The sequence below is a fragment of the Salvia hispanica genome, chromosome 4, assembly GCF_029641045.1.
Source record: "Salvia hispanica isolate PSC_SH4W2 chromosome 4, Shi_PSC_v1, whole genome shotgun sequence".
Lineage (NCBI taxonomy): Eukaryota > Viridiplantae > Streptophyta > Magnoliopsida > Lamiales > Lamiaceae > Salvia > Salvia hispanica.
Genome location: NC_142695.1, coordinates 37,189,078 through 37,206,825, shown reverse-complemented (window position 1 = coordinate 37,206,825; position 17,748 = coordinate 37,189,078). Strand labels below are relative to the sequence as shown.

General features: G+C 37.3%; 3 protein-coding genes across 4 annotated transcripts; 2 read left to right on the top strand and 1 right to left on the bottom strand.

Annotated features, from left to right (window-relative positions):
• The first annotated feature begins 1,102 nt into the window (after positions 1–1,102).
• LOC125193259 (RAF-like serine/threonine-protein kinase 24) lies at positions 1,103–9,000 on the top strand. 2 transcript variants are annotated; one of them, XM_048091028.2, is made up of 12 exons: positions 1,103–1,340; positions 1,740–1,837; positions 2,568–2,659; positions 2,936–5,928; positions 6,025–6,221; positions 6,327–6,395; positions 6,502–6,654; positions 7,151–7,314; positions 7,427–7,574; positions 8,196–8,318; positions 8,404–8,491; positions 8,573–9,000. In XM_048091028.2, the coding sequence occupies exons 4-12, from the start codon at positions 2,985–2,987 to the stop codon at positions 8,761–8,763; spliced, it is 4,077 nt and encodes a 1,358-aa protein (XP_047946985.2). In that variant the 5' UTR covers positions 1,103–1,340; positions 1,740–1,837; positions 2,568–2,659; positions 2,936–2,984; the 3' UTR covers positions 8,764–9,000. The 2 variants fall into 2 exon arrangements, with proteins under 2 accessions (XP_047946985.2, XP_088912417.1); XM_089056291.1 differs by lacking the exon at positions 2,568–2,659.
• Positions 9,001–11,093: 2,093 nt separating this feature from the next.
• LOC125195078 (uncharacterized) lies at positions 11,094–11,495 on the top strand. Its single transcript, XM_048093279.2, has one exon. The coding sequence runs from the start codon at positions 11,094–11,096 to the stop codon at positions 11,493–11,495; it is 402 nt and encodes a 133-aa protein (XP_047949236.2).
• A 996-nt stretch (positions 11,496–12,491) lies between these two features.
• LOC125194309 (homeobox protein knotted-1-like LET12) lies at positions 12,492–15,168 on the bottom strand. Its single transcript, XM_048092453.2, has 6 exons — positions 14,701–15,168; positions 14,072–14,192; positions 13,427–13,620; positions 13,203–13,334; positions 12,974–13,107; positions 12,492–12,901 (listed from the first exon to the last, which is right to left on the bottom strand). The coding sequence occupies exons 1-6, from the start codon at positions 15,031–15,033 to the stop codon at positions 12,862–12,864; spliced, it is 954 nt and encodes a 317-aa protein (XP_047948410.1). The 5' UTR covers positions 15,034–15,168; the 3' UTR covers positions 12,492–12,861.
• Positions 15,169–17,748: the final 2,580 nt, after the last annotated feature.

Here is a 17,748-nt window from a genome sequence, read left to right as displayed (position 1 = left end):
AATAAAGTAAAAGGAAGTAAAATGTAGGTGAGAAAAATATATTGACTTTTACTAAAGATAAAATGACTTCATTATTATTATTATGGAACGTATGAAATATATAAAAGATTATAAAGAAGAGATAGTAAAATAAAAAAAAAAATGAAATAAAATATGAGAATAAATAAAGTTTTTTTCATATAAAGATGACTTAACTGCCTTAAACAAATCTCAAAACGAATAAGACTCAAGATGGGGGAGTATAAAATAAAATGAAATGGTTGTGCTATATTTGAGCAAAACCAAAGGTTAACCTGCCGGTTTAGTCAATTTATATACTCCATAATTCAACTTGTATTATGTCGATTGGCTATATATTTCTTGCCCAACTTTATGAAACACATCATTCAGTATCACCTAACTCCCTCACGAAAGAGCTCTACCACACCCATATAGTCATATATTTAATTTAGATATGAAAATGGAGCCCAAAAGATGAAAAAGACTACTAACCGATAAAACTGAATCCTACCCCCATTTCGAGATTCCTTCGTAGATAAGCATTTTTGCCCATGCTATTTTTTATCTACACTTTTCTTTTAACTCTACTTTTGATTCAAACTTAAAATTTGATTCGGATGTCTGTAGTCTTCTACCAAAGGATTCCGTTTACTTGGTGCCGGAATAGGGGAGAGTGGAAATGAAATGCCCCTACTATATAATAATAAAAGAGTTAAAATGCGTCTATAGATGATAGTAATTTTTATTATTATCATTATCAATTAGAAAATGTGTTTATGATCCAACATAGTTAAAACAATGGTTCAGTACCTCATCCTTAAAGATAGTACTACTAATTTTTATTATAATTAGTATTGTAATTAAGACAATAGTTTAACATATCACTTTTATTGTTCTCACTTCCCATAGTGAAAATTCACAATGACTATGTGTTGTTTGGGTCATCATAGTATTAGTTGCAGTCTATTAATTATACACATCGCTATAAAAATATTAAAACCAAAAAAATAAACAAAAATAAAAAGTGAAAACCAAATTGGAATTGTTAATTGTTAATCTCATAAAAAAAAAAGACTTATTCTCACCGCTTAGCAAAAGCAAATGTTAAAATCTAGCACCGCCTAAGTTTCCTCATTGCCAAAATCAGTTCATGCCGTGCCGTCGAGCTCTGTATTTCCCCGTCTCCGCCCTCCGAATCCGCCGCGCCGTCGAGCTCTGAATCGCTCTCCACCGTCCGACGTCGCAAATAGGAACGCATCAAATTGCTGGACCGTTGTACATATTTCCCTCTCTGTTATTTGTCATTCTCCAACTCCACTCACCCTCTCTCCAAAATCTCGGTAATCTTCTTCTCTCGGCGCATACGTACCACCTTCTACTTTGTTTTGTATTTTCTCATTCATAGCTGTGTGCGTTTCTCTTTTGAATTGATGAAGACGGTGTTTATCGGAGCTTATTTATAAGCCCTTGACAGTGTTTATGAATCAATATGCAATTATTACTAATTTACATAAACAATCCTAGTATGATTTGTTATGCCAAATATACATTTTTATTTCTCATTTTTTTCCTCTCCGATTTGGATCATCTCTTTCTAGTCTCTTTTACTATTCTTCTATTATGAATCACTGCTGCTTGTAGGATTTACATATTCTCTGACCTTCTATATTCATTTGATTTGTAGAAATGGTAAATAAGCTGTTTTGGACTTATGTGCTCTGGATATGATCTCTTGGTAGGTAATTTATTTGTGGTGTTTCCTTTCTGGGAATTAATGTATGCTGTTTCCATTCTGGGAATTGATGTAGGCTCAATTGCCGCGAGCAATGCAATGAAGGTAATGTGTACTTGGGTATTTACCCCGTTGTTTTTATCGCGTTGTCTTGTCGGATATATTTAAGAGATTGAAGAATCTGTCCGACTGTCTTGATGCATTGAAAGAAGTTAAAATGATGCGTGTATGTGGGGTGCATTTAATACTCTGTCACTCATTTTTAAGCATCAATGTTATCTAGTAGAGAGTTCTAACATTTATAGATGGTATAAAACAGAATTAAAATGCGGAAAAGTAAAAACACTAAAAAGGTTTATCGACTACATTGTATTATACTTTGATGTTCTTTATTTGATTGTTACACAGCCCTTGATAGACTCCAATTCTAGCTTGACATGGAAGATTTATTTATTTAGTACTAGACTTGATTTTTGATCTAATTCTAGTAAATTCTTCCTTGATTAAATTCTTCTTAATCTCCTCTTGATTCTTGCATTTGAGATCTTTCTTTCCAACACTTATATCTAGTGGAGGAACATTTACTGATGAGTTAAATATTGTTTAGAAATAATGAATCATAATTATGTTACTTAGGAATACAACTGAACTTTTTCGGTGGACAAATGTGATGGTTTGTTGGAGGATGTGCTTCTAAAAGAGTTTTCTGTAATTTATTTGACTTGCACCATTTAAGAAGGAGTAGTTCTCAAATTAATACGAGATAACCAAGTTTTGTCTTTCTTAGATTTCATGGTTGAATGTTGGAATGGTTGAGCAGCTCTTATGCATGCAGGTCAGGAAAAGTCAATCCTCAATATCCATATTTACTTCATGTGGCGATACAAGTCATAGTGCAGAAATTGCTTGCTCGTGTACTTGCTTGGAGTGAGTTTATATCTAAATTTTAGCAATAAAGATATTTTTTTTTCAATTGCAACATTAAAAAATTTCTGGTGGCTGCTGACTTTCAATTCTCATGAGGTTGATTAAAACTAATCAGTTCTCTACATTATTCGCTCTCTTTCTTTACTTTTTGTCTACTTATTTAGCATATGCTGTATTTGTTGCTGTTTTTGGTATTTTATTGTTTTTTACATCAATTGAATGCAGCGAATATGAATACCACAGATTGAATTTACACACTGTTGTTGTTTTCACTAGGGATTCAATGGAGAAAAATCTAATCTTTGCATCCGCATAAGAATAAATTATGGCCTATGATCAGAACTCTATACCTAAAGATTTACGTCCACTGAATATAATGAGAACTGTGCCTGAGGATCCTAGGATTTCTCCAGCAACTTCGTCTGGGAGGCCCGTTGAAGGGTATTATGCCAGCCCGCCCACTGATGGTAGCCCTGGCACCATACCTGCAGTTTATTACCCTGCCACAGTACCGCCTGTAGCATTTAACAATGCTGTCACTGGGGTTGCTGGATGGATTCAGCAAATTGTGCCGCCCCCTCAAGTCCAACAAGGTGTTGTGAGTGGTACTGTGGTTAATCCACTAGGTGTATATACAACGAGTCATAATTATGGGATGCGAAATGGGTGCAGTACTTCAGATCATACTAGTGACGACGGTGGTGATGATTCTTTAACGGGTCGGAAGGTCAAGTTTTTATGTAGTTTTGGTGGGAAAATACTTCCACGCTTGAGTGATGGGGCATTGAGATACGTAGGAGGGCAGACCAGGATAATTACTGTTGGAAGTAATGTGACATTTAGTGAATTTGTCCAGAAAATGGCAGCTATGTATGTACAGAATTTGGTGATCAAATATCAGTTGCCAGATGAGGGTCTTGATGCACTTGTAACTGTTTCATGCGCTGATGACCTTGAGAACATGATGGATGAATATGAAAAGTTGATAGAGAGGTCTTCCGATGGTTCTGCTAAGTTGAGAATATTTTTGTTTTCACCTTCAGATCTTGAGTCAGTTGGGCATATTGAAGATGTGCAGGATGGTGGGCAGAAGTATGTTGAAGCTGTGAATGGCATAGGAGATGTGTTCAGTGGTGGTGGTTGTATTGTTAGAAAAGAGAGTCTTGAAAGTACTATTTCTGCTCAGAATTCTGATTTCAGTTATACCGAAGGCGGTGATAGCCTAAGCCATGGATTGGGGGAGGTTGCTAGTGTGTCTTCTACGGGTGCATTGTCACTTAATGGAAATGTTGTTCCTTATGATACAGCACCAAGAGTGGTTTACATAGATCCTAATCCTCTGCCATATGCTGACTCTTGTGCTGCTTCATTAAGCATTCCAATGATAAAAACTAGCCCTACAATAGCTATGGGTGCTATCTCTGAGCAAGAGGTAGAGAGATCTGTGCCTTTATCTGTTCCACAGGGCTCAACTATTATGAGTTATCCGGCATCTTCACCATACATGCAAACTTATGCAGATCCTCATCAAGAAACTTTGTGTCATGCTAACTATGTGCAACAACCTCCCCAGATGGGATTCCCTCCTCAAGTTTTAGGTACCGTGAGGCCGGTTTTCACTCAGCAGCCCATAGCTGCAGGAGCATCTCCTCAATCTTTCACTCCTGCTGTCCACATGACAATGAATACCTCCATTGGCATGAGGCCGAGTGTTGTTCCTGTTGTTGGTCAACCACAACATGTTCAAGTGGAGAGTTATGCAGAAAACATGATGCCGCCGAGGCTAGTCCAACTTCCTGCTGCACAAGGATACAATGTCAACCAATCTCAGCCTTCTGCAACAGAACAAGGAGGGATGTATAATTGGCAGCAAATTCCACATTTTGAGCAGATGGCTTTGTCAGAAGGGGGCTTGAGTCCTCAACCAGCTGTTCTTCCAGAAAGGTTTGTATGGATAGAGGACTGCCAGATGTGCCAAAAAGCATTACCTCATGCTCATTCAGATACAGCTGCTCAGGAGCAAAAGGGAAACCCTTCTTGCACCCTCTCTGATGGTAGGTCAGTTTATACTAGTTTCATGTTGGATGGTCGAGGGAGGCCCTTAATTAGGCCTGTCGTAACTGGAACTCGGGCAGATGACAATATGGAACAATTGGCTGAATCCGGAAAGGTTCACATAGAGGCAATTGGTGTCTCACGAAATGTTGTCAAGGGACAGAATGTTTATGATAGAACTATTCTACATAAGGCAGAACCTTCCCAGGTGACAATTCCTCAGGGTGTCGTAAGTGGGGTCAAAATTCCTCATGGTGTGATTATGGCTAATACTCCCCCATCTTCCCAAGCCAGTGCTGTCCAGAATCTAGTTGTTCAGCCTCAAATTCAAGTCATACCAGAAGCAACCTATAACAGACGGTTGAATAATGATTTTGCTCCTGTTGGAATGCATTTGCAGAAAGACCATGCTGGTCGTGAATCCCCAAAAGAATACCCTCCCAATGTTCCTACCGGATATCCTATAGATGATTCTACTTCATTGGCATATGACAATCAGAGACAAATTGAAGGAAGGTTGGATAATCTTCGGATAAATCCTTCAGAAGTTTTATATAATAATGTGTATAGCAGGACTATAGCAGATCTTAGAAAGGAAGACTCACAAGATAACATGCCAAACCAGATCCTTATGGGGGATGCTCTCAACATGCACACTTTACCATCTACAGAATTGAATGAAGCGACACCAACTCCTCCTGCAGGCAATCCTAATTTGTACCCTTATTCAGCAATTGGGGTCAATCTTCTGCCCTCAGATGACGTGGCTGAAAGCTCTGCATATTCAGTTGGTGAGTCTACTCGTACAGCTGAAGGAATCCTTCCGATTAATGAATGGAATGATAATGTTCCATGGCCACTGCACAAAATAGGTGGTGATAAAGATGCTGCTCATGAGGGGTCATTTGTATCACCATCCCATGGAGTTGGAGATATCTTAGATGGTTCATCATCACAATTTGTTAATGCGGATCCATGGATTATGCATTCTGATTCTCATCACCCTCCTCCCAGACCAAGCAAGATTCAAATTAAGAGGGATAATGCAGGATTGCGAGATCCTCTTGCCGACAATCGTCAATGCAATAGTAGTGAAACACCAACAAGTGATTCCAGGGATTCAGTAGTTGAGACTCCACTGGCTGATGGAGCTTACCAGCTTCATAACAATTTAAATTGGGATCTGAGTTCAGATCAAAGTTTGTCGAATAAAGGTTCCATATGATTTTTTTGTTTTCCTTGTGCTAATAAAAGCTTCTTATTTGTAAATCAACTACAGTGCTAATTGAGTTTTATCATTGCTCGTAAAGATTCAGCAGAGGAACAGATAAAGAGAGAACTTCAAACTGTGGCGGAGGGCGTGGCAGCCTCTGTATTTCATTCATCTGTCCAATCAAATCCTGAATCATTAGTGCATCCGAAGAGTGATTCTCCACCTATATCCCAGCATAATCGTGATGGACAGCCTGCTAATAATGTAGAAACAGAGCAGATAGACAAACTTGATGTTTGTGACCCTCCCAACTTTTTACAAGACTAATTGATATTTCAACAAATATTTGTTCATTAATTCAGCTATTGTGGGACTTAACTTGTCTGACTACTTATGCAGGAAATCAAGACGAAATTATCAGAGAAGATAAATCTTGGATTCCCTGCATCAGGCGTTGGCCGATTACAGGTTCTTCCCTCCTCCTAAGTCAAATGGCCATTTTGATTCTCAAGAAGGTTATCAATCATAAATCATGTGATCTCTGTGTTTAATCTGTTTCTTTTCTTCTTGGCAGATTATTAAGAACAGTGACCTGGAAGAGTTACGAGAATTGGGTTCTGGTACCTTTGGGACAGTTTATCATGGAAAATGGAGAGGGACTGATGTTGCAATTAAACGCATAAATGATAGATGTTTCTTCGGGAAGCCTTCAGAACAAGAACGCATGGTTCGTCTCCTTGTTAGTTTGTTCACAAATTTTCTTTTTTTTGGCCTTCAATATATCTAACAAGAGTGGTGATTTTGAATCAAACCACTATGTTAATTGGGGTAACTAAGTAAGATAACTTGCACCATCCAAATGTGGTTGTTTTCTAAGGTGTTGTCCATGTTAGTCACATTAATTACGCTGTACTCCTCTGTCCACCATTTACAGAGTCATTTTGACTCGGCATGTGTTTTAGGAAATTGCTTTACTTTGTGAAGATAAGTAAATGGAGAACGTAAGTGCAATGTGAGACCCACTTTTAGTATTAGTCTTATTTTGGGTTGTGAGTGTAAAAAGTTAGTGGAATGTGGGATCCACATACCAAAAGTGGAAAAGAGTAAATGGTTCTTTAAATCTTGGACAACCCTAAAACGGCAAAATGGCTCTTTAAATGGTGGACGGAGGGAGGACGGAGGGAGTATATTTTATCTGACTGGTGATCTCTTGCATATTTTAGAGGGATGATTTTTGGAATGAGGCGATCAAGCTAGCCGACTTACACCATCCTAACGTTGTTGCTTTTTATGGAGTTGTGCTTGATGGTCCTGACGGTTCGGTTGCAACTGTCACTGAATACATGGTGAATGGATCTATGAGAAATGCATTGCAGAGGAACGACAGGTATGACATTTGTTGCGTATATAGATTCAAACCTTCTCTTAATAATAGTATTACACAATGACATTAAAACTCAACCATGACCATTCTTTATGCTGAAATTTACTGTTACTAGGATTCTGGATAGGCGCAAGCGCCTTTTGATTGGCATGGATGTTGCCTTTGGAATGGAATACTTGCACGGAAAGAATATAGTACATTTTGACTTGAAGAGTGATAATTTATTGGTCAATCTCCGTGACCCACATCGACCAATATGCAAGGTTAGAGATTGACTGTCGTATTTGGAAAATATTTATGTCGTTTTATTCACAGTTGTTGCCATCATTACACCTCGTGTCGCTTTCACGAGCTCTCAATAACTGTAGTGCTCTACATGGTGCACCCTGTTCATCTTTTCTGAGACTATCCAGCCCTTCTATAAATGCAGTGTTCTACATAAGCCCTTCTAATGTATCTTCACAAGGTTTAGGTGGGAGGCACTGCTGCCTAAACTTGAATATTCTGAAATGACAAAACCTTTTTGTGATGCAAGCAGAGAGAGATATACGTAGCACCAATTATTGGCATTACCATCAATTGGTACATGATACATGTTCCAATTATGAACAATGTTGCAGACTAGCACTTGTGATAAATAGCAACATGCACTAGTGCGTATCTTATAGGTGGTCTGGATCAACGTTAGATTTTTCAGTTTCAATGATTTGGATGTTATGCTAGACTGTTCTCCCATGCACAGGCATCCTCAACCTAGAACCTATGAGAGGACTGGAACATATATCCATATCACAAACTCTTGCATCACTCTCACCATTAACGGCCACCCTTCTCTCTCTCTCATTTTACAATGTGAAAATAATGCTCTGTGTGACTGCATGTAGGTTGGTGATTTGGGGCTGTCCAAGGTGAAATGCCAGACGCTTATTTCAGGTGGTGTAAGAGGAACCCTTCCATGGATGGCTCCGGAGCTTCTAAATGGCAGCAGTAGCCTTGTCTCTGAGAAGGTAGTCTTTCATATCTGTTTGTCTCTCCCTATGACAGTATTAATACTTAGTCATCTTAAATCTTCCTTAATGTGGTGTTCCACAGGTGGATGTATTTTCATTCGGAATTGTAATGTGGGAACTTCTCACTGGAGAAGAACCTTATGCAGATCTGCACTACGGGGCCATCATTGGTATGAGTGTGAACTTCATCTCAGATCAACTTGCATCCCAAACATCAACTCTTAACATATTCCTTGTGCTTCACCTTGTAGGCGGTATTGTTAACAACACATTGCGGCCTCATGTGCCGGAAACATGCGATCCTGATTGGAGAGCTCTGATGGAGAGATGTTGGTCGTCTGAACCACGGGAGAGGCCGAATTTCACAGAAATTGCTGACGAGTTGAGGGCTATGGCGAATAAGCTTCCATCGAAAGGCCAACTCCCTCAACCCAAAAGCTGATTTTTCTCGCATTTTGGACTTCCGCTTGCTCGATCCAAGCACCATTCCATGAGTAGGGAAGGTCTGCTTAGTTTCCTTTGATAACTCTTTTAGGGACTATGCTGACAATGTGAATTTTTCAGTAGAATTAATTTTTAGCTGTAATATTGATTGTCATTCAGTTTTGATGCACCTGAGTCTCATCTCCTTTGATTTCGGATAATGCTTTACTATAAATATTAGTATACCATTCACTTTCTTCTTCCCTGTCTCCCTTTTTGGAGTGAATTGTAAACAAGCTTGATTGAAGTACTGGCTAGGCGTAAATTCTTGCAATGTTACTTTTTATAACGAAGCCGTCGATCGTTTATAATATTGATAAACCAACTTGTAAACCGAGCATCGGTGGTTCCACAGTTGTCTGGATTATTTGCATCGTCATGGTCCTGATTCTTTGTGTTGGGTTAGGGCATCCACAACTCATCCCTTAGACCACATTATCGGTGACCTAGTCCTGCCCAATCAACATTTACCAATTTTATAAAAATGGAAACATGGCCTCTCTCTTGAGCCAGTTTGAAGGTGATATGCGACCACTTGGTCTCTTTTCCTCTTTATTTTATCAACCATTTGTGATTGTGCCATTTGACGCAACCTCTAATCAATTGATAAATATTTTGTTTAAAATTTAAATACTTTTTATATATTTTTCATTCTCTATAAACAGTGACTACATTTGCTACTCCGCACATAATGACATAATCCTTCTTTCATAATAATTTCTACTTTTTTATCCTTTGTTGTCATTATGGAGGATACTGAGAATTAATTATATTTTCCAATCCTAAAATTTCTATTCAACCCCAAATATTATTTTCCCAACTTTGATAATTTCCAAATTCTAATGAATATCAAAGTTCATTTCAAAACATATCTCAAAACTCAAGCTAAGATCTACAAACCAACATGAATGCTTCAAACACTCCATAGGGTTAGAGTGAGCAAGAAGATATAACACTAATGTTTGCTTGGTGTTTCACACGAATGCAATTGTGGGTATCAACCAAACCAGTGTCAAGCTATGACAAAATATTCTAAATCTATTTGAACAAGGAAGAACAAAAAATTCAGGAGTGGGCAAATAAATGGACTTTGGAATCATTGAGACAACGCTATACAAATGTCTCCAAGTGGATTGTTGCATACAAACATGCGCACGATCGAGTTACTAGCGACCAATCTAAAAAGGATATTGAGAAAACCATTTAACAACTGTATAGTAAGAATAAATTTACTCACCATAAGATGTTTGAGAGAGTGATGTGACATAATCTTACGTGAGAACTGAAATTGAATAGCGACTGTTTAACTCGTTTCCAGTCAGATTAAGCTAGTTTTGAATAAAGGTGGAAGCTCAAAAAGAGCGAGAACTAGTGACTCGCCTAAATTTGTGCAAGTAATATTCCGCAAGTGTACAAAGATATCGTAGTAAAGGCTAGCTAGAGTATCGTGTTCACAAGGACTAAAAAACACTTGAGTATCTCGAATTGTTATCATTCACTATCTGGATTACGAAAGGGGTTTGCTTTATGAATCCTAAAATTGCTAACTAAATAATAAGTGTAAATAGCACAAAAGAAAAATTGAGTGTTGATAAAATATGGAGAAAAGCAGAGCTTGTGGATCTAATTACAAAGTTTCAGTCTTGATTCTCTATTTTGTGTCTCGAGTATTGTTAAGAAAGTCACGACTTTAGCATAAGCCCTCTCACGAGTGCGCTTACCTAGTACTTAGATTTTAATTATCGAAGTCTCCTTCCAATATATAGACTCTAACCCCTTCATCTCCTAAAACTCAAGTCTCTCGAGTGCAAATAATATAAGTGATGATTGTTTTATGTCCAATAAGGCATCTAGAAGGACGTAAATCAGGTAGTAATAGAGAGAGGTTAATAAGGAATCCACTAACAAGATCCATAATAGGCCAGGAAAATGTTACTCCCATAGTCCCATAGGCTACGCGACTCTTGACTTTTTTAGTACCATTAATACACAGCAAGTCTAGAATTCAGTCTCTCAAAGCAAAATTAATAATGAGGCGCACGTAGTCAAATTTGTAGTGATAGTTGACAACAATATTGAGCGTTGAGAGGGCAAGCAGGCCATCGTCATCCACCCACACGTTGCTTACTCAATAATTTAATTTTCCCCTTTATAGAATCTTCCAAGCAAAGGGGTACGGGGTACCCCATCTTCTCCGATTTTTCAACACACACAAGAAACGCGTGTTATGCATCTATATATAACCTCCACAAAATCATCAAGTCTGATATACATATACTCCGTATTTTGATGGCTAAATATCATGAGAGCTTCGCAACGCCCTACTCGGCCGTCATCGACAACGACGACGATGACGAGGCGGCCCCGAGCGGTTGTTTCTGCTTCGGGCGGGGCGGCGGAAGCAAGTACCTCTTGCAAGAAAGCGGCGTACATGAGAAGGCGTGGGTGGCGACTCAATTCCAGAAAGTGAAGCAGTGGTCGGAGGTGGTGGCGGGCCCCAAATGGAAGAACTTGATCAGGAAGATAGGCAGGCTGTGCCACTGTCCGAAGAAGCAGCCGCCGTTTCAGTACTCGCCGGAGAGCTACGCCCTCAACTTCGCCGCCGATCAAGAAGAAGCTAATCCGTTGCACAGTTTCTCCGCCAGGTTTGGGCCTCGTGTGCCCATCAACCATGCTGCTCTTGCTTCTTAATTATTCAATTCATTCTTTCAAATGTATAAATTTCTTTTAACGATATTTATTTTGATATTTGATGAAAATCGTCTTAATTTTGAGTATCATGTTATTTGGCCAAATAGTTTTTTGACAGCCGGCTGACTTATCAAACTATTCCCTCTAACATCACAGCTCACTATTTGAATACTTCCACCTCTATATCCTATTTCAATCTCATATTCACATTTCCAACCTTAACTTAATTTTACAATCATTTCAAAAAACAGAAAAACTACTTCATGATACTTCAAAATAAAAATTTACGGTAATTTAAATTGCAATTATTGCCAGAACCTAATTGTTGCATGATAAACTCTTTGCTCCAAGAATCCGAATTGTTCGGATCCCACCCCAATGCATATAAATAGGCTGTAAACACTGTTTGAGCATTTGGAACCATTTCTGACAAAATTGAAGGTAATTAATAAAAAAAAAAGAGAAAGTGAAATGTGTAAAGAGGGAGTGAAGTGTAAAAAATGTGACAAAATGATTTTGCACGTCGCAATGCAGTCTCGCCCCGTTGAGGGAAGCTACTTGCATTGTGAATTCCCAAATACCATAGCCTAAGCCTCGACTGCAAAGGAGTGTATTTCTTTGCAACTTGAACAACTTATAGGATATCCAAGGGGAGAGATAAATGGAGAGCTAAAGTCTTATACCTCTCCATTAATGGAAAGGTTATACCTTTATGTTTTGGAATGCATTTTTGCACTATTATTTTATTTTAAAAAATAATTTATCTTGGAATGTGTTAATTTTTGAAAGGGTATATTTCACTTTTTGAGTAGGTAAATAGAGGATATACCATCCCACAAAAACTCGTCACAAAGTAATTGGCACATTTCTTTTTTTTTTGGTAAAAATTACTACTACTAGTTCATTTGTCTCTTCTAATTTATTTAATGTAATTTTTTAAATTTGGAACGTATGGAGTAGCAAAATAGGAGCATGCGCTGATGCTAGTTTTCCGAATCAATAGAATTCATCGTCTACTCATAAGAACCACCAAATTTATACACAAAAACACGGAAAGGACTGAGTTGTGGCAATCGATACAAAAAAAAAGAAAAAAAAGAAACAAGACAACTTTTCAAGGATCCTACTAGTGTAAGTCTAGGTATATAACACCACAGCTGATATACAAGGCAACAATTTATATGTTTTCAAGGAATATATAAGATTTCACCTCTCGTCCAATGCCAAAAATTACCCTAATACGGCCACACCAGTCCTTCCCCTCTCCTGTTCATGACCGCATAGCTGTTGATATGGTGTGGCTTCTGATCAACACGATGGAGAATATATCCGTCTGTAGCTTAACTTTGAGACCGAGACGAGTTCTTCACGAGAATCGCTCATTAGCAGTTTTATCACCTGTGCCACTATATGATCGAAGAATCAATCAGATGGATGTCAAAAAGTTTCTGATCTGGGAACACGGGAGATGAACTTACCTCTTTCGCTTGCTTTTCGGAGTAGAAGAAGAAGGATTGCTGTGCCAATTCCTTTTTCGTTGGTTGATGAACCAGTTGTTTATTTGTTTTAGTTGCAAACCAGTTTCCTGTACCAGCCTCGCCTTATCTTCCTCCTGGCAGAGCATATTATATGATATTAGGAGTTGAGACGAGTAAAGGATTGATTAGTTCAACACAGAGATGTTATTTAAGGTCAAAACGCGCTTACTGTAGGATAAGGCCATTTGGCATGTGACTGCCACCATGCTTTCAACACTGACGTGGTATCACCCGGCAGTTTTCCTGCTCTTCTTTTTCGTAGTATCTCTTCTCTGATATCCAAAATCTTCTCCTTATAATCCTAGAAAGTGCAATTGTTTTTGTTAAGACACTTTGAAACTCAAAATTGGGCTCAAGGGAGAAGCAGCTTCGTGTTTGCAGTTTTATTTTCACCTGTTTAAGTTCGTGCTTTAACTCTTGCCTCACGCGCTCCATCAGGGACCTCTCAGTTTCAGTTGGTACCAGGGGACCAAATCCCATGTTGTCTCCACCATCGAGGCTTTCATCGAATAAGTTAGCCTCACTATCAGCCTGGTCCTCATCATCGTCAGACATGGTTGCTCCTGAACCTTCTCCTGGTGCTACACCTGTTGAGAATATACACGAAACATGAACACAAAATGTTAGGGTCTGATCCATGATGGTGAAACAGGGAAATCGATGAGGAATGATCTAGATGAATTAGGTTGATAAAGAAGCATCTGCACACATGGCCTATTGAGATGAAAAACAAATAACTTTTAGAGCCAATGAAAATTAACAGCGGCCTAAGCAGGGCGACTGAGCATATTTGGGCAGCACAAGATACTTATATAAGAGAGGCTGTGTAGCCCAACAAATTAGACATGAGTGTAGTTTTTAAAGCAATATTACTCCTAAAACTGATAATAGGCCTTTTCACTCTCCCACACATTTTTGCAAATAACTGAACGGAAGGAAAATGGGCTGTGACTATGATATAGAGTTTCGGTTATGGAAAAATAGATCTTAAACTGAAAATGCTTGCAATAATAAACTAGAATTGAATCCGATAATGACCTGTCAGGCTTTGCAGCGATTGCTCAAGCTCCCAACATGCCATAACAGCTTCCATAGCATGAACTCGGACATGTTGCTGCAGTTGTTCTTTAAAGGAAGATAACAATAGGACATAATGTGTCTGCAAAAAGTTAGAAGTTGAAGACACGGGGATTCTGAACATCATAATCGATAATACTACAAGTTTCAAGTTTCGTTAAACTTTGGAGTTTCGTATGTGCTTCAAGAGCACGTCTTACCAAGATTTATCAATTTGGAAGGCAAAAACTAATGTTTTCCAATCAGAAACTATCCCAGTAATCTAGAAACTATGTGTGCTTATTACAATTTTAGTGGACAGATGAAATATATAGATAGAGAGGCGTTGTTCCATCTTGGAGATGAAAGAGTTTAAGTGGAGCTACATCAATCTCCAAAGCACTAAAAAGTAAAGAATTGCAGTTGTTATTGTAGAGATAGTAAGAGGATTAATTTCCTACAAACAGATATACTAGCAAGGGTAGGAATCAGTAGTTCCGTGAATCGTATCATCAGATCGAGGTGGTGAATGGAAAAACAAATTAGGAAGCAAGCGAATTAAGAAAGTAGAATTGAGGAGAAGAGAAATAAGAAATTGGGAAGGTGATTACCATGAAATTGTCGAGGTCTTTGTGATCGAGAGGGTGGTGGGCGAGGACGGAATATTTAGAGACGAGCTCCTGAGAGTGGGCGAGCTGGGCGTCGATTCTGGGGAGCTGGTCAACGGGGGTGGCAATCCGGAGGCAGGAGACGTGTGCGGAGAGAAGCTGGTCGTACAAGGGGTGGGTCAGGATGTCGGCCTTGCACTTGTCCTTCTCCCAATTGGAACTGGAATTGGTGTTGAAGGTGGGGGGTTTGTCGTCGAACAGGGCGGAGGAGGGGTGGTTGTGGTCGGAGTAGAGGGGCATTTCCTGGGAGAGGTGGTCCTGCTGCTCAAATGCCATGGCTGCCCTCTGTGTTTCTTCTTTCTCTCTCTGCTATTAATATTTGTTTTGAGAGAAACAGAGAGAGAGAGTTGAATTTGGGTTCCAAGTGTAGATAGCAGAATGGACTCTCTTCTCTCTCTTTGCTTAAAACATTCATCTGGACTAAATTTTCTAGCTTTTACATTTGGTGGATAGGGGTACAATGGTCAATTGGGAATACTATGCCTCTCGCTTTTTTCTTTCTTTTGTACTACTAGTGAGCAAATTTTTTTCCACAGAAATTAAGAAAAAATATATAATGTATTAAATAAAAGAAAGGAATAATAATAAAATAGAGATAATAAAATAGAGGATAAAATAAAAATAGAAAAATATGTTACTCTTTATTAAAAATCACTTTATTTCTATACAACGACAAATGAAAAAATTACTATAATACTGTAGAGGTGTATGATGAGACTAGCACCCATCAAAAATTTGTATGAGCGTTATACAGTGGCATGACGTTGGGAAAAATGTCAAGACTTCGCACCCGGAAAATGGGGCAAATATTTTGGCTAAAATTCAATAGTTTGGGAATTAATTAAATATTTTTTTGGTAAAGAATTCAATGGAGTAGTTTTTTTTATTATTCGGATATTTTGGATAAAGTGGGTATATTTTAGGGTTTAAAGGTAATATACTATGTATTTCCGATTGTGTTGATGAATAATAAATTTTTGCAATCTCTGTAACTTTTTTTTGGAAAGTAAAAATCTAATTAGGGATGTCAATAAGGTAAACTCAATAGGTTTCAGGCCAATCCTCCTTGAGCTATGAGTTAATCGAGTTACTATCAATAAAATTAATATTAGTCAGACCAATACATAAGACCATATTTATCGATCATTTTTGGTCAACCGTCATATCATCAAGTTATTAAAAAGAAAAATAAAATTATAAAGATATCTCTCTCTCCTTAACCATGGTAGCATTTCGTGCAACCACATACAACTGGTCTCTCTGCTTTTTTTTAAGTCCGCCAATGAGATTGTGCTAAATGACACGATCTTATAGTAAATGTTTTTTTTATAAAATTTATATATCTTTAATACTATATTATATTAAAAATTATAAAATTAATAACCCAAATTTTTAATGAAAATAAAAATTAAATACATATGGGTGTAATTAAATAGGTAAAATATGACACTTTTGTCGAAAAAGTTAGATTCAGAAAAGATTAAAGATGATAATCCGATATAAAACAACCCTCACCAAAATTTAAGAAAAGGTATATGATGTGTTTGGAATCAGACAAGCATTGTCTCCCGTCCTATGTCTTTGGTGCCAAATCTTGATTATTTTAACCCCAAAAGATAATTTTCACTAAATAATACTCCTATTAGGCTATTACTTTAATCACAACGATAAGAAAGATGACAATAATTCTATGGTTCTGACAAATAATTGATTGTGTACTCTTATTTTAAAGTGTCACTTTTTTTATTAAATTTGGCGCGCATTGCGTTATTTATTATGGCGAGACATCATACAAAAGCTGGAGAAATTTATGTCTGCAAATAAAATAGTCTTTCTTGGTGATAATGTCTTTGTTTATACAATTTAGTAGATTTGTGATTTGTCATATTCATCAATTGGCCAATTGGTTTAAGCCACCAAACCGACTACTAATCACGGATATCAATTTTTTTTATATACTGATTTGTATAGGTAGAACCTTACGATTATTAGATTTCAAATAACTATATTAATTAGAGTTAGGTGTGGCCATATCATTGGGATATTTTGATTAATTAATCACCTATCAATTTGACTTTAACCCGCCAGAAAAATGAGTTATATTTCATTATTTAATATAGTGGTTGGCGGTGAGAATCATCCATTTTTTTGTATTTAAAAAAATAGATGTTTGTTAAATTCATATTTGCAGTATTAGTAGATAATAATAGGAGTACCTCGTAACAGAAAATGACTTGTCATAATTTGAAATTTACGTGGAGCTAATGAAATTATGAAAGTAACAATTATTTTCCCTCCAATGTGTATAAGGTCTAGATTTGAATTTATTCATAATAACTACTATAAGTTTAATATTCATTCTAAAACATTTGTGTTTGTAGTTGTGCCCATTTCTACCTTTGGACTAAGCATTTATGCATGTGGCTATCTTTCAAACTTTAAGAAGCAGAAGTGGATAAATATGTATTTTCTTCCCCACTTAATAAACAAAATAATCTCTTAAAATCTTAAGTCATTAAATCTAACATTTACTTTGGGATAGAAAGAGTTTCTATTTTTATGAGATCAACCAAAATGACAGAGTTGGTCAATTTTAATGAGACGGAGAGAATATAAAATTAATAAAGTACATATTAATATTTTCAAGAATATCTATGACAAAATCCATGGTCACCTTTCATGTAGAAACTCTTTTACTCGATTTGCAAACTACCGCATTCGGACAGGATAAAAATTCAAATCTATTAATTACTACTTAAATTTGGAATATTAGTGATCAAGATAGCACCGCTCTAAGGGAAAAAAAAACTGTAAAAGAAAATCAAGAAAAATGAAGAACGTTGATGGAATCTTTGTTCAAATAATACATGATTGTTTCAATTCAGTGGTCCTGTGACAAGAGAGCTTTTATTTTATTTGCTCTTTTTTGGTGGGAGTATAGATGTGTGCAATTAAAACAAGTTGGGCAAAATTTCTATGGGGGACCATTTT